The sequence below is a fragment of the Megascapheus bottae genome, chromosome 14 (assembly GCF_031878675.1).
Source record: "Megascapheus bottae isolate mThoBot1 chromosome 14, mThoBot2.hap1, whole genome shotgun sequence".
Taxonomy (NCBI): Eukaryota; Metazoa; Chordata; class Mammalia; order Rodentia; family Geomyidae; genus Megascapheus; species Megascapheus bottae.
The window spans coordinates 25,906,355-25,919,850 of NC_143522.1; the positions used below are offsets into that span (position 1 = coordinate 25,906,355).

Sequence of the window (13,496 nt, forward strand, 5' to 3'; positions counted from 1 at the left end):
GCTCAGGAGGCTGAGATCTGAGGGTCATGTTTCAAAGCCAGCTTGGGTACTAAAGATCATAAGACTCTTATTTCCAATTAACCATCAGAAAACCGGAAGTGGTACTGTGGCTCAAAGCAGTAGAGGACTAGCCTTGAGCTGATGAGTTCAGGGACAGAGCCCAGGCCCATGACTGACAAAAAAATAATAATAATTGAAGATCACAAGTTCAAAGTCCACCTGAGCTACATAGTGAGATTAGTTCAAAAGAAAAATTACACTTGGACCAAAATAAACCATGAAGACCTAAGATCTTTCCAAGACTTTCACAAAAATCCAGAAGACAGCGAGGTTTTTTGTATTCACACATGTGACTGCAGTCGGGTACTCCTTGGACAAAGATGAGGAAATACGGAGGTCTGTTCCAGCCAGATGGGATGGAGGCAGGCTGGAGGGCTGGGGATGGCTTCATGGTAGCATGCTCGCCTACCATGCACCATCTCTAGGTTCTATGCTCGGCACTGGGGGGAATAAATATGAAAAAGGTAACTGGAAATCCAAGAGGCAACCCTAAAATAGATGTGTCATCACCAAAGTCCTAATTCCTTGCACCCATGGTTGGGGGAAGAAGGGAATGGGGGGGAGGGGCTTTGATGGCTCTGAGTACAACAGAATTGGAGCAGGCTGGCTTTGCCTAAGGACAGGGCAGGAGGAATCAACACCCCACACAACTTTCCAGCCCTGCCCACTCTAGTCGAAAGTGATTCACGGGGTTTCAGGATTAAATATTTATTCCTCAAACACAAAACAATGTTGAACATGCGTGTCATGTCTCCTTTTGTCCCAGCCATCTGGTCTTGGGGACACATCTTTGGATGAAAGCAACAGCTGGAATTCCAGCTTCATGGGGCAGGGGAGGGGGACGTGGCCTCCCTGCTTGGTCCCATAGTTCCCAAGTTGAGAACTTTCAAAAGAGTTTTCACCCTACTCCATGTGGAAGGAAATGTTTCTTCTCTTGGCCTTATGGGGTGATGACAATACCTTGTTTGAAACAGGATTAAAAGGGACATTATTGTCACCGCCAGGCCAGTACGGCTCAGCTCTGAGATTCTGACCCGCGGAATAGGCCCATTCCTGGTTGCACGACCCCTCTGCTGTGTGTGGCCGCACTGTGACACAAGTTTTCACTGACAATACTTTAAGCTTTAAAGCAATCCTAGGCCACCACAATAAAAACAAAGTGACACATACACCCTGAAACTAAATCATGGCTAAAGTGACTTCACCAATCACAATGTGTGTGTGTGTGCATATGCACACATGCAGATACAGCCAGTTGAACTCCGGGCCCAGGCATTGTCTCTTAGGTTATTCTACCACTGCAGCCACAGCCCCACTTCTGGCTTTTTGCTGGTTAATTGGAGAATTTCACCAGCTTTTCTACCCTGTCTGACTTTGAACTAAGATCTCAGTTCTTAGCCTCCTGAGCAGGGACGATTACAGGCGTGAGCCACCAATGCCTGGCTAACCAGCTTCGGTCAGGGAGTGGGGCCTTGAGTGATGTGCAGGTCAGTATATTGCACATGACCCCTGGACATGGCCTGTGGCCTCAGGAAAATAGAGTCCTCACTGCCAGAACACCAGGCAGTTTCATTTCTGCCAGGAATTTCAAGGGGCTGGGCCGGCTTGGTGTGTTTTGATTTTACTTGTGAAAAGGTTCAAGGTTGTTTCTCAAATTTTGGAGTTCAAAACCACATCATTCTCCCTGTTCTGTTCTAAACCCCACTGTCCTTGGGTCTGGGGATGGGGGAAGGTAGCTGTCTCGGGTGGTGCTCAGGAATGCACTCCGAGGCACATTTAATTGTACTGCAGACTTCATACTCGAGGTTCTTAGCCCAGAAACAATCGGAAATGAGCAGCGCGTCATGGCTCTCATCTGTAATCCTAGCCATCCAGGAGACAGATCACTTCAAGAGACTCTTACCTCTGCTTAATGAGTGAAGTGCCAGAAGTGGAGCTGTGGCTCAGGTGATAGAGTACCAGCCTTTATCAACAAAAGCCAAAGGATAGCAGCCAGGCCCTAAGTTCAAACCCCAGGACAGGCACCAAACAGAAAAACTAGGAGCAACCTTAACCCTGCATTCCAATTTACATATTCAGGGCAGTGATAGCCAGCTAATGGGGCTTGTTTTCAAAGCTCAGACAATAAACGTGTCAGACACTCTGCTGGGTTCCTCCCAGCATCTCTAATCCTCCAGCCCTGCCCACTTGCAAGTGAGGAAGAACCTGACAGACACCTAGAGAGCTAAACCTGTCACGGGTTCCTGAAGGTGAGGCTGTGGCCCAAAGACCCCTTATCCCCAAGCTTAGAGTAGTGTGGTGTTAAAGACCCACCAACCAGTGCCCACCACCCATAATCTATCGCCCTGTCTTTCTTAGCCCTGGGTAGAATCTCATCTGAAATTCAGGAAAGTGGAAGTTAGCATTTTCCAGCCTTTGTTTTGCTTAAGTATGCACTGAACAAAGCTGAGTGAACTTGAAAGACCTAAGTCAAAACCTCAGGGTCACAAGCTATCCAGGAAAGGCTCCTTGGGTGGTAATGGAGTGGGCTAATATCTGAATTGGAGTGGGACAGGACTAGAGTTTGAACTCGAGGCCTAGGTGCTTGTCCCTTAGCTTTTTCTGCTCAAAGCATGCACTCAATCACTAGAGCCACACCACCGCTTCCAGCTTTTTTACTGGTTAATTATAGAAAAGAATCTCAGACTTTTTTGCCCAGGTTGGCTTTGAACTTCAGTCCTCAGATTTCAGCCCCCTAAGTAGCTGGGATTATAGGTGTAAGCCACCAGTGCCTGACTAACAGTTAAACTATTCTGAGTGACTGTAAACCCGTTACAACTACAGATAAGAGCCCTAACTCATCTTCAAGTGCTGCCCACAACAACCAAACCAGAAAAGGCAGAAGTATCTGCCTACTTCTTCATTATACACTGATATTAGAGCAGGTACTGGTGGCTCACTCCCGTAATCCTAGCTACTCAGAAGGCTGAGAGCTGAGGATCTCATGGTAAAGCCAGCAGGGGCAAGAAAGTCCATGCCTGAGGGAGAGGGAAAGTGTTTTGCAGACTTCAACCCCAAATCCTCAGATCTCAGTCCCCTGAGTAGCTGGGATAGCAGGCAGGAACCACCAGGGGCTGGGACTGGCTCATTTGGATTCTCTAAGGCATCATGGCACTCACTGGACTTGGTGCCTAGCACATCACAGTTCCTGTGCTGGCCCTTGTTTGATTTGTGGCTCTGTTTATTTAACTGTGAAATGAACAGAACATTTGCAGAGGCCAGAAGCAAGGGACATAAGAACTAGAAACCACTCAAAGTCACCTGGCTTACACTTTGTCCACATATATACACATGCACACTCCCATTCCAACAGCCAGCATAGTATTCTAAACCACTCCCTGAAAGATAATTACCAGGCCCACCCACATGCCTCCTGCTGTGTGACTCGCTCTGGCCCTGCCTGACACTTAGAGCAGCTAAGAAAGAGGCTTGTACCCCACAAGGCCTGGGGCACACAAGAGGGGGGTGGACTATAATTAGACAGGCCATGATGACATTTCCTTCACAATCCAGACATTTATTATGCTGATTTCCTGAGAGGGGGGCAGCTCTTACCTCCCAGGTGGCCCCAGGTAGGTACAGAGATTTGCCTTAAAAATGAAAGATTCCCTTTTCTGGTGAACTAGAGATTGAGTTACATGGGAGCAAATACATAGGGGTTTATAAATAGACCTGCAGTGGTCAGTCTCTCAGGGAAGAATGACACTGCCCACTTCCATCCTTACGTTAGACTGTTCCAGATGCCCCTGCAAGCTCATCCCTCTCCAGTGGTGCCAAGGCCTCCAGTGCAGGAAGAGCTGCTATTCCTGGAGAGAAGGCAGGAGGCACAGCCAACAGTACTGCTCACGCTGGGAGTCCTGCATCTGAGGAGGGCATGTCAAGAAAATGACAACCACCAGACACTGGTGGCTCATGCCTGTAATCCCAGCTACTCAGGAGGCTCAGATCTGATGGTCCCAGATGGAAGGCAGCGCAGGCAGAATGTCCTTTAAATTCCTATCTCCAAGTAACCATCAAAATAGCTAGAAGTGGAACTGTAACAAAAACACTGGCCTGGAGCAACAAAATAAACAGATAAATAAATACATAAGACAGCCTCCTTGAACATTTTGATGAGAACTGTTATTACTGAAATATCTCCAATTACAATGAAAGGCACATTTGGGCAAAGACCACTCTGAGCCCTTGATGTCTCCGGAGCTGCAAGCTGTTAAACCTTTACCTCCTCACCCAGAATGTGGTGACCATTTCCCCCATCTGAGAGGTCTTGAAAGGTAAAATGAGATAAAGTGAGTGACTTCTACAGTATTAGAATGATTCTACTAACTTTCAAAATTAAGCAGCTTTGCTAGTGCCTCATGTCGGCTACTCAGAAGACTGAGATCTGAGGATCCTCATTCAAAGCTAACCTGGGCAGAGCAATCTGAGAAACTATCTCCTCCAATGAAGCAGTACACAGGCAGAATTGGCTGGAGTGGTAAAGTGCCAGGTCAGTGAAAAAGTTAAGCCTGACTGAGGACCTGAATTGAAAGCCAAGTCCATGAGCGCGCGCGCGCGCGCGCGCGCGCGCGCGCACACACACACACACACACACACACACACACACACACACACACACAGCTGCTGTGTCAAAGGAGTCCTTAATGCCAATGGCACAAGTTTGGAGTCCTCAATGTCCACCAAACCCCAGGGCATCAGGTTTTACCACTGTATCCATTTTCCAGTGACAGAAGAACATCAGACCTATTAAGAAACTTGCAGAATCACAGATTGATGGAGCCTGGGTATGAACTCAGACAATCCTGACATATACCTGGCCTCCAGGCCACTGTGGCAACAACAAAGCGTTGGCAGGCGCTGTGGTGACACACACACCTGTAATCCCAGCACTTGGGCTGAGGCAGGAGGAGAGGAAGTCAACCCTAGGCTGCTCCAGAAAATCTGTCTCCTTAAAAACAAAAATAAAAAGCAGGACTAGGGATTCATCCACATTTGGTATTTTGCCTTGCAAGCCTAAAAAGTATGGAAAACCCTGGGCTTCCTGTAAACCTCGATTTGTTTTCTCTTCTGACTCCTGGTCAGAGCGGCATCACACTCTTCTCCCTTCCCCAAACACTCAAAACAAAGCCGGGAAGAGCCTCCAGCCAGCTCCCACAGCATCCATCTGGACTCTGCCAGGCCAGCCCAGTTTTTGGAACCTCTACTTTCCTCATCAGTAAGTGACTTAGAGCAAAAACCAATCAAGTTTAACATATGAAAACCAGTCCTACCTGGAATCCATGGAACATTCCTCAATGTATAAAAGGCTGAATATGATGAACCCACAGCCAGCATTCTACTTACTGGTGAAAAGTTGAAAGCATTTCCTCTAAAATCAAGAACAAGGCAAGGATGCCCGCTCTCTCCACTCTTCGTCAATATAGAACTAGAATTCCGTGAAAGAGCAATAAGCCAAGAGACAAACATGGAGGAAACCTATCTAATTCCTTATTATAGGCAGTGGCACAATGGTAACAGACTGGAATTGGAAGATTCTGTATATGAAAATAAAAGCATTTGTTTTGTTCTTACTACATGAAAAAAAAAAAAGAATACCAGTCCTAGCTGAGCAACTGGCCATTCAATAGACTCTGATCCAGGTATTGAAATTCAAAGCCAGCTCCCACAGAAAAAAAATTCACTAAATTTCATCTCCAAAATGACCAGAAAATAAAACAAAACAAATACAAATACAAAACCTAGGCTGGAGATGCGGCTCAAGCAGTAAAGGGCTAGCCTCGCCAGCTAAGAGGCCTATTTCAAACGCCAGTACCAACAAACCAGCAAACAAAACCATCCATCCGAGAGGGCCTTGGCCACTGCCCCATGCTGAGAGGTGCGGTAGGGAGCTGGTCGGCTTAGGGAGTGGGACCCCTCTGGCAGTGAGTTTCTTGACCACTTCACACCTGGGAGAAGAGCCTTCTTCCCACATAAATCAGGCACCCCGGGACAGAGCAGTTCTGTGCGGGGTGGGGGGGGATCCCATATGGTGCCAGACAAGGGATGTAATGGCTCCCCAAGACAGTGGTTAGCGCCCCCAGAAAATGGGCAGCAGAAACAGCCCCGAAGGACCAATCTCTGGAGAGGTTCCCGCGGCCGGCTCCATCGCCCTTAGAACTGGGGCGGCTCGCAAAAGCGCAGCCTGGTGTAGGGCGATTCTAGAAGCTCGGGGGCTTCCTGTCCCGCGCTTCCCTTCCCCAGCGAGATCAGCGGGCAGGCAGGCGCACCGCCTGCCCCTGGCACCCGTAGTGCCACTCTGCGCCCCTTGGAGACCCAGGAACGCCCATCCTCGATCGATTCGATTTACACTCAGACTTTCTTTACGCTTGTTATATATATTTTTTTCTACGACAGACCAGAGTTGCTACTTTTTAATTATCTTCCACGTCTACAAATAAATAGAAGATTGTGAGGGGAGTGAGGATCTAATGTGGGGGAGGAGGGTAGGAAGTCCAGAACGTGGCCGTCCACGTTGCCATCATTTTATTAGAGTGTCACCGTTAACTTAACTATAAATACTACGCTGGGGAGCGAGGCTTGGGCGCCCCGGACGGCGGGATCGGGCGCCGGCGGCCAGGACGCCGACCCTCTGGGCTATGTACAGAATTTACAGCTCCTCGATCCTTCCTCGACCCCCTCCCGCAAGGCAGCGCGTGTGCAAGAAGCATCGTCTGTCTGTGCAAGTCCGTGAGTCGGGCGACGCTAAGCGCCCGGGCCGGCCCGCGGCCGTCAGCTGTCCGAGTCCAAATCGCTTTTACCTTCTTCTTCCCTCTTCTCGGGCGAGGTTTTCGAGGACGCCTTGTTCCACTTCTCCGCGTTTTCCGACTCCTCCGAAGAGGATCGCTTCTGCCGTCTCCATTTGGCTCTGCGGTTTTTAAACCAGACCTGTGACGCAAGAAAACACAAAACAACGGGGCCGTCAGGGGAGCGGCCTCTCCCCCAGGCCGCAGGGCCGGGGGGGCCCCCCGGAGCGCCCGGAGGCCCCGAGATGGCCAGGACGCGGTGGAATCGTAGCCCAGTATCCTGGCACGACCACCCACCCCCGCAAAAGAGGGAGAGCCTCTTCCGCATTTCGCTCCACTTCCTGGGCCTAACGCGCGCCGCCGTCCCGCTGCCCGGGCCGCCGCGGGGAGGCTGGTTCAAGGGTAGCGAGGCCCGGGGGAGCCCAGGCCCGCCGCGGCCCAGCTCGCCGGGCGCACCTCCACCCTCGGGCCGGGCCCGGCGCCTACCTCCACCTTCTCCTCGCGAAGGTGCACCTTCCGTGCCAGCTGCTCGCGCGTGCCCACGTCCGGGTACTTGGTCTCCTGGAAGAGGCTCTCCAGCGCTTCGAGCTGCTCATCGGTGAAGATGGTGCGGTGCCGCCGCTTCCGCCGGCAGTGCAGCTGATTGAGGAGCTGCAGCTCGGTGCGGGACAGCGTGCCCACGTTCATGTAGGGCAGCATCTGGTGCGGCACGGGGGACACCAGCACGGACCCCGGGCCCTCGTAGCCTGCGACGACAGAGGCGCGCGCCGTCAGATCGCTTCCTGGCCCCGGTTCCCACTTAAAACCCATCCGCAAAGGGGGTGCTGGGAATTTGAGGTGCGGGGGGGGAGGGGAAGCATCCACTCGCACACATCCAAAGTTTGCGCATTCTAAAACCCTAGTGTCCCCTGGCAGGCATTTTATTACAGCCTGGCGAGGGGCTGCACTTGGCCGTGGGGCAGAAGTTCGCTAACTCTCCTCTAAGGCTCCCGGCACACCAGCGCACCAAATCCTCCCCAGAGGACGGGGGAAGGGGAAGAATGCCGAGGGAGAAAGTTCGTGGCCCACCCAGGTCCCCGGGCCTCGCGCGGGCGCGATCGGCCCTTACCTGGAGCCGCGGGGACGCAGGCGCACTGCTGGGAGCCCAGCGGCGGCACAGCCCCGCAGCAGGCCGGGCCCACCGGCGCCGCCTGCACGTGGAGCTGCCCGTAGAAGTAGTTGTTGTAGCCCAGGCGGGAGCCGCCGACCGCAGCGGGGAGGCCCGCGCCGCCGGGGGCCACGGGACGCGGGTAGAAGGCGCCGTAGTCCGAGGAGGCACCGCCGCCGGCGGCGTAGAGCGAGTCCCCGTGCAGGGCCGGGAAGACGACCGGAGCCGTGGCACTGGGTGCCACCGGCAGCACTGAGTCCTTGCAGCGCGGCCGGGCGGCCAGGATGTTGTCGATGGTGAACATGCCGGCGGGCATCCCCGAGCCCCGCGCCTGGACCGGGGGGGGGGGGCGGCGGGGACGCGCCGAGGAGAAAGCCGGAAAGTGTGTGCGGCGGCACGGGGGCGGGGGTCCGTCCGCCGCTGCCCAGCCGCCGAGCAAAGCGAAAGCGAGCGCGGCGAGCGCGCAGCCCCGCGCCCCTCCCCGCCCGCCCGCCCTCTGCGTCCGCGCGCCCTCCGCCCGCCCGCCCCTCCCCGCCCGCGCTGCGCCGCGCGCTCCTCTCCAGTCGCGGGTAGGACGGAGCTCCGGCCAGCTGAACCTCTTGTTGGTTTTATACCGAGTCGACGTCATCCTGGATTTAGTTCCTGGGTAATATGCAGATGACAAACAGAACCAGATTTGGTCCTTTCTTTTCCTCGGGAGGGGTGGGGGGGAGGCCCTGGAGGGGAGGGGGAAGAGGTGCCAAAGGAAAAGCGGGGTTACAAGGCCTGCAAAGAGATTGTGGATTCAGAATTAATGAAATTAACCTAATCTTTTCCATTCGGCAACCCCGCCGCGAGGCCCAACGAGCTGGGCGGGCGGCCTAATTGCCCTGGTTAATCTCATTAATTCCTTTGTGCGGGCGCAGTTAACAACTCCAGAACCCGACCTCGCCGCCCCCCACCCTGGCTTTCTCACATTGGGTCCCATTATTGGGTGCGATTTCCTCGCCGGAGACTCAAATGCATGGTGACCCGTTTTACTTTGGGGCTACTTTTGTTTTGTTTTGTGTCTCCTTTTGGAATTGGTTTTGTTTCAGAAAATGTGGGTGGTTGCGTCCTCCCTTTCAGGGGAATCGAAAATTCCCCTCGCTGCTCCCACCCCTGCGTACTCACCGCCTAATTTCTCCTTCCTCCCTCCCCACCCCAAATGTTGAGACTCTCCCCTCCAGTGGAGCTCGCTACCCCTCCCAACAAACTCTGGGTTTTGCGAAAAGTTTAATTCTGCAAAGGCAAAAAGCAGCGAAAGAAGGGGTGCATCGGATTTCTGTGTGTGTGTGTGTGTGTGTGTGTGTGTGTGTATTTCTTTTTCTCTTTTCTTTCTCTCCCCACTCCACGCCCTGCCACTTTAGGTCTGAAAATATCCGTGGCAGCCTTGGATCCTTAACACAGCAGCGAAAGAGTAAATTCCGCCTCTATTTAGCCCTGGCCCGGGTGCTGAGGGCTCTGGGGCGGAGGAGCGCGGCGACCTGGGGGCGGTAGGCTCGGCGCTTCTTTTAGATTATTGTCTGGCAATGGGGTGCCATCGCCCCGACCCTTTTTGCGTTGTTTCCGATCCAGGTGGATATTTGTGGAACTCTACTCTTAGCTTTTCCAAATGAGTTGAAGTTGATTCTCTCTTTCTCTCTCTCTCTCTCTCTCTCTCTCTCTCTCTCTCTCTCTCTCTCTCTCTCTCTCTCTCTCTCTCTCTCTCTGTCTCTCTCTCTCTCTGTCTCTCTCTCTGTCTCTCTCTCTGTCTCTCTCTCTGTCTCTCTCTGTCTCTCTCTGTCTCGTCTCTCTCTGTCTCTCTCTCTGTCTCTCTCTGTCTCTCTCTGTCTCTCTCTCTGTCTCTCTCTCTGTCTCTCTCTCTCTCTGTCTCCTTCTCTCTCCCTCTCTCCCTCCCTCCCCCCCCCCCCCCCCCCCGTCTTCCACCAGCTTGCTTTTTTTCTTCGGCCTGGCCGGGCCTGCGCTTCCCGGGCCCCAGGGGCCTGGACCAAGCCGGGCTCTGCTAGCTGCAGGCGGCCGCGGAGACGCGGGATTCCGGGCCAGCCCGCCGGAGGCTCCGCCACCACTGCGCGCCCGCGGCCGGGCGCCCGCCAGAGCAGGTAGGCGACGACGGCGGGCAGGGATCGGAGGCTGCCCCGAAGTCCCGCGGCCTGGGTGCCAACCCCGGAGCTCGCGGAGCGGATCTTCCTCGGGCCTGCGCGCCAGTTTCAGAGAGGTCGCCCGGAGCCCTGGGTGGAGGAGACAGCCGGGGGCCAGGGTGGAGATGCCTCAGTTTCCCGTAGGGAGACTTCCTTTTAACGTGTGCCCACTTGTCTCATTTTCTCTCCGGTTGATTAAGCTGAGGTCGCGGCTACGTGGTCTAAAGTCACTGTAGTGAGGCACAGTGCGGTGCTGGGGAAAGAGGGAAAAGGCCACCACTTTAGTTGACTTGTGCTCTGGGATGGGAGCTATGGCGAGGAAGTACGATCGGACACCAGCACAGAATTCACGCAGGGCAAAGAGAAGCCCGGCGGCGCCCGGCCTGTCCCCGGGGCCCCAGGCGTAGGCCTCACATCGCAACCTACTTGCTGGGGGCGCAGGCCAGCAAGAGTATTGTGCGGATCAGAGGTGCACGCAGAGGAAAGTTAGGATACGGTGGGATGAGGTCTTCATTTGGGGGAGATGATGAACTTTAAACAAACAAACAATAAAAACAATAAAAAATGTGTTTCTGACAGGAGTGTGACTCTCTCCTTCTCTCCTTCAGAGGTCAAGTGTACTGTAGGATGTGGGATGCCCTCCCTCCCCCAACTAGCGCTCAAACACCACAGACACACCCCAGGCTCAAAGACTTCACAGCCCCCTGATCAGTGCAGCTTTTACCGGGTACAGTTCTGTCCAGCAGCAAGCAAGTAGCCTCGGTCTTGACTGTCCCCCTTCGCCTTCACAGAGGATTCCCAGACCAGCGCTGCCCAGCTGCCCGTGACCATGAACTTGAGTCACAGACCTAACCGAGGCCTGTGAACCCTTCACCCCCACACCCCATCTGTGCCTTTCTCCTGAGTAGGTTGTTGTCAGGTCTAACGAAGTTCTAGACCTACGTTCTTAAAGTGTTTTCGCTGTGCAGAACCCTGGCAGCTGGAGCACTTTACAATGAGTCTTTGTGTTGGAATTCTGAGATTAACACACCACAAATGATTCCTCCTGGGGGGGACGGGAAACTGATGATTTAATTCCTAAGACTCAATCTAACATCTCTACTGGTGATCGAGAGTGTTGGTCACCCTTTCTGAAGAGGTTGCATGGGCTTCTGAGGTATTTTCTGGTTTTTTTCCTTGAGATAAAGGAAGAGGATATCCCCACCCTGGCCTCCAGCCTTGGGCAGCGGAGTGCAAGACAAGGTTGCTGACAGTCCGCTGGTTCTATTCTCCCATAGGGAAGATTAACTTTCCAGGAAGGTGACCCTAGGGCCTAGAGCATTGGCTCCTCCGGCCCTCTAGGAGAGCTTGCCCTAGCGCTAGGCTGGGTGCACCCCCCTACCCCACCCCTCCATCTGCGATCGGGCCACTTGGTGGATGTGGAGAGAGCCGTGTGCGCCCTCCCCGCGCCTCCTCCTCCAGGAGGAGACCCACAAGTGTCCCCAGCACGCTAAACAAACCATCTTACCCTGCGTGGCTGCGCCGCAATTGGAATAACAAATGCGACACAGGCAAATTGTCCCCCTCGTGTTGCTAAGCGATTGTTTGGCGGCCCCGCACGCTCCGCGCAGCATGGGAGGACGGCAGCGCGCGAGGCCGCCGGGAGCGCTTCCGTGCGAAATGCAGTCGACGCCAGGCTGATTCCTTCCATTATGACCCAAACACGATTTCACACAAAGCAATCACCATGCTGAAGTCTATATAAACGTGTGTGTTCAGGAGTTGCTCGCTCCGGTAATAACTCTCATTTTTAAGACATTAAAGACTAGATCAGTGGGTTCTGCATGCATAAAGGTATATTTGCTGTGTGGCATCCATCAAAGACGCCTTTCGCTGCGGTCACTGTTAAATTGATTCAAAGAGCGTAGATTACATTGCTTCTTTGATTTAAACCAGTGCCCAAGTTTGGGGCGTGTGTCTATGTGTGTGTGTTCTCACCCTAAGATTTTTTTTTTTTATCTCTTGAGAAAGCGAGGGAACCACAATGTACATACAACCCTGGGTTCTTAGGATTCATTTAATTCTGTCCCAACCTTGCCTGCTCACAGAACGAATGTGGGTTTTTTCTTTCTTTATTATTATTATTATTTTAATGACAAGTCATCCTCCCTAGTCCAGGTTGTCTGATATTCCCGGTCCTCCTTTCTAGCCTTCCGAACTGCTGGGATCACAGCTTGAATCATCTCCCCTGACATAAAGTGGTTTATAATCAGATACATTTAAGTTGGTATTTTCATATTGTGTGCAAAAAAAACAAAAACAAAAACAAACAAAAAGCACCCCAAACAAAAATAAAACCCGGTGTGTCTTTTGCAAAAGTATGGGAGGTTCCACGAGGTCTGAGGAATTAGGAACTTTATGGAGACCCACTGAAGCCTTCTCGCAGCCGAAAGATCTCATTGCTTTGTTGTTTGCATTTGTGTTCTTTGAAAATTCAGTGTCTCCAAACCATGGCCTGCCAGTTCTGTAATTCTGTGGCTCCAGAGATGGAGGTTGAGTCCCTGAAGTTAACAGAGGAGCGCATAAATGCCTGAAGCAAGCGCACAGGCTGGCGGCTCTGCCCAAACGCTCACAGCAGCTGATGAAAGAATACTTACTAGCTCATTTTTTTCTTAGGTTTTTGCAACATTTTAAATACTAGCATCAGAGCCCTAAGGACACTCTATGAAAGTGTTAGAAAAGTTCAATGTAACCTTGAGAGAGCAGTGGGTGTGGAAAAATGACACAGTCCGGGAGGGAGGGAGGGAGGGAGCTTCGGTCTGCCCGGGTTGCAGTCAGAAATTTGCTTTCAGCCGAGTCCCGTAGCAAAGTTTGTTTGGAAGTGCCTGGGCCGTAGCTTTGCGAATCAGAGAATGCAAATGAGGGTCATTTGCTCTCCTAGAAATTTTCTCTTGAAATGATTAGCAAAGTCAGTCATTTGAAAATTAGAGCGAAGGCACAGACGCTGGCGAAGCCCCTCGCTAACCGATATCAGCTTCTAAGGTTTTCATTCATGTAAACCTCATTAATGAAGATCTTTTATTTAAATGTCAAGGGGATTTGAAATGTAGAGTAAATTATGAAGCGTGTATGTCTAGCCAAGTCATGGGTCAAATGCATTTGAGAAAAACTGCTAAAAGAGCATATGGTTTTGAATTTTTCTACAATGACTAGTGTTTAAATAAATTGCTTGCGCTGCTTAACTTCATGTGTAATTTTGACAGAAATTGGCCTATAGCCTTCTGATATGTAAACATTTCAGCCTTTTATGCGGTATAAAAAAGACACTTG

At 52.3% G+C, this 13,496-nt stretch overlaps 1 protein-coding gene across 1 annotated transcript; it reads right to left on the reverse strand.

Moving 5' to 3' along the window:
* Positions 1-6,554: 6,554 nt before the first annotated feature.
* Positions 6,555-8,344, reverse strand: Gsc (goosecoid homeobox). Its single transcript, XM_090345417.1, has 3 exons — positions 7,990-8,344; positions 7,368-7,627; positions 6,555-7,023 (listed from the first exon to the last, which is right to left on the reverse strand). The coding sequence occupies exons 1-3, from the start codon at positions 8,342-8,344 to the stop codon at positions 6,868-6,870; spliced, it is 771 nt and encodes a 256-aa protein (XP_090201543.1). The 3' UTR covers positions 6,555-6,867.
* Between the last annotated feature and the right edge of the window lie 5,152 nt (positions 8,345-13,496).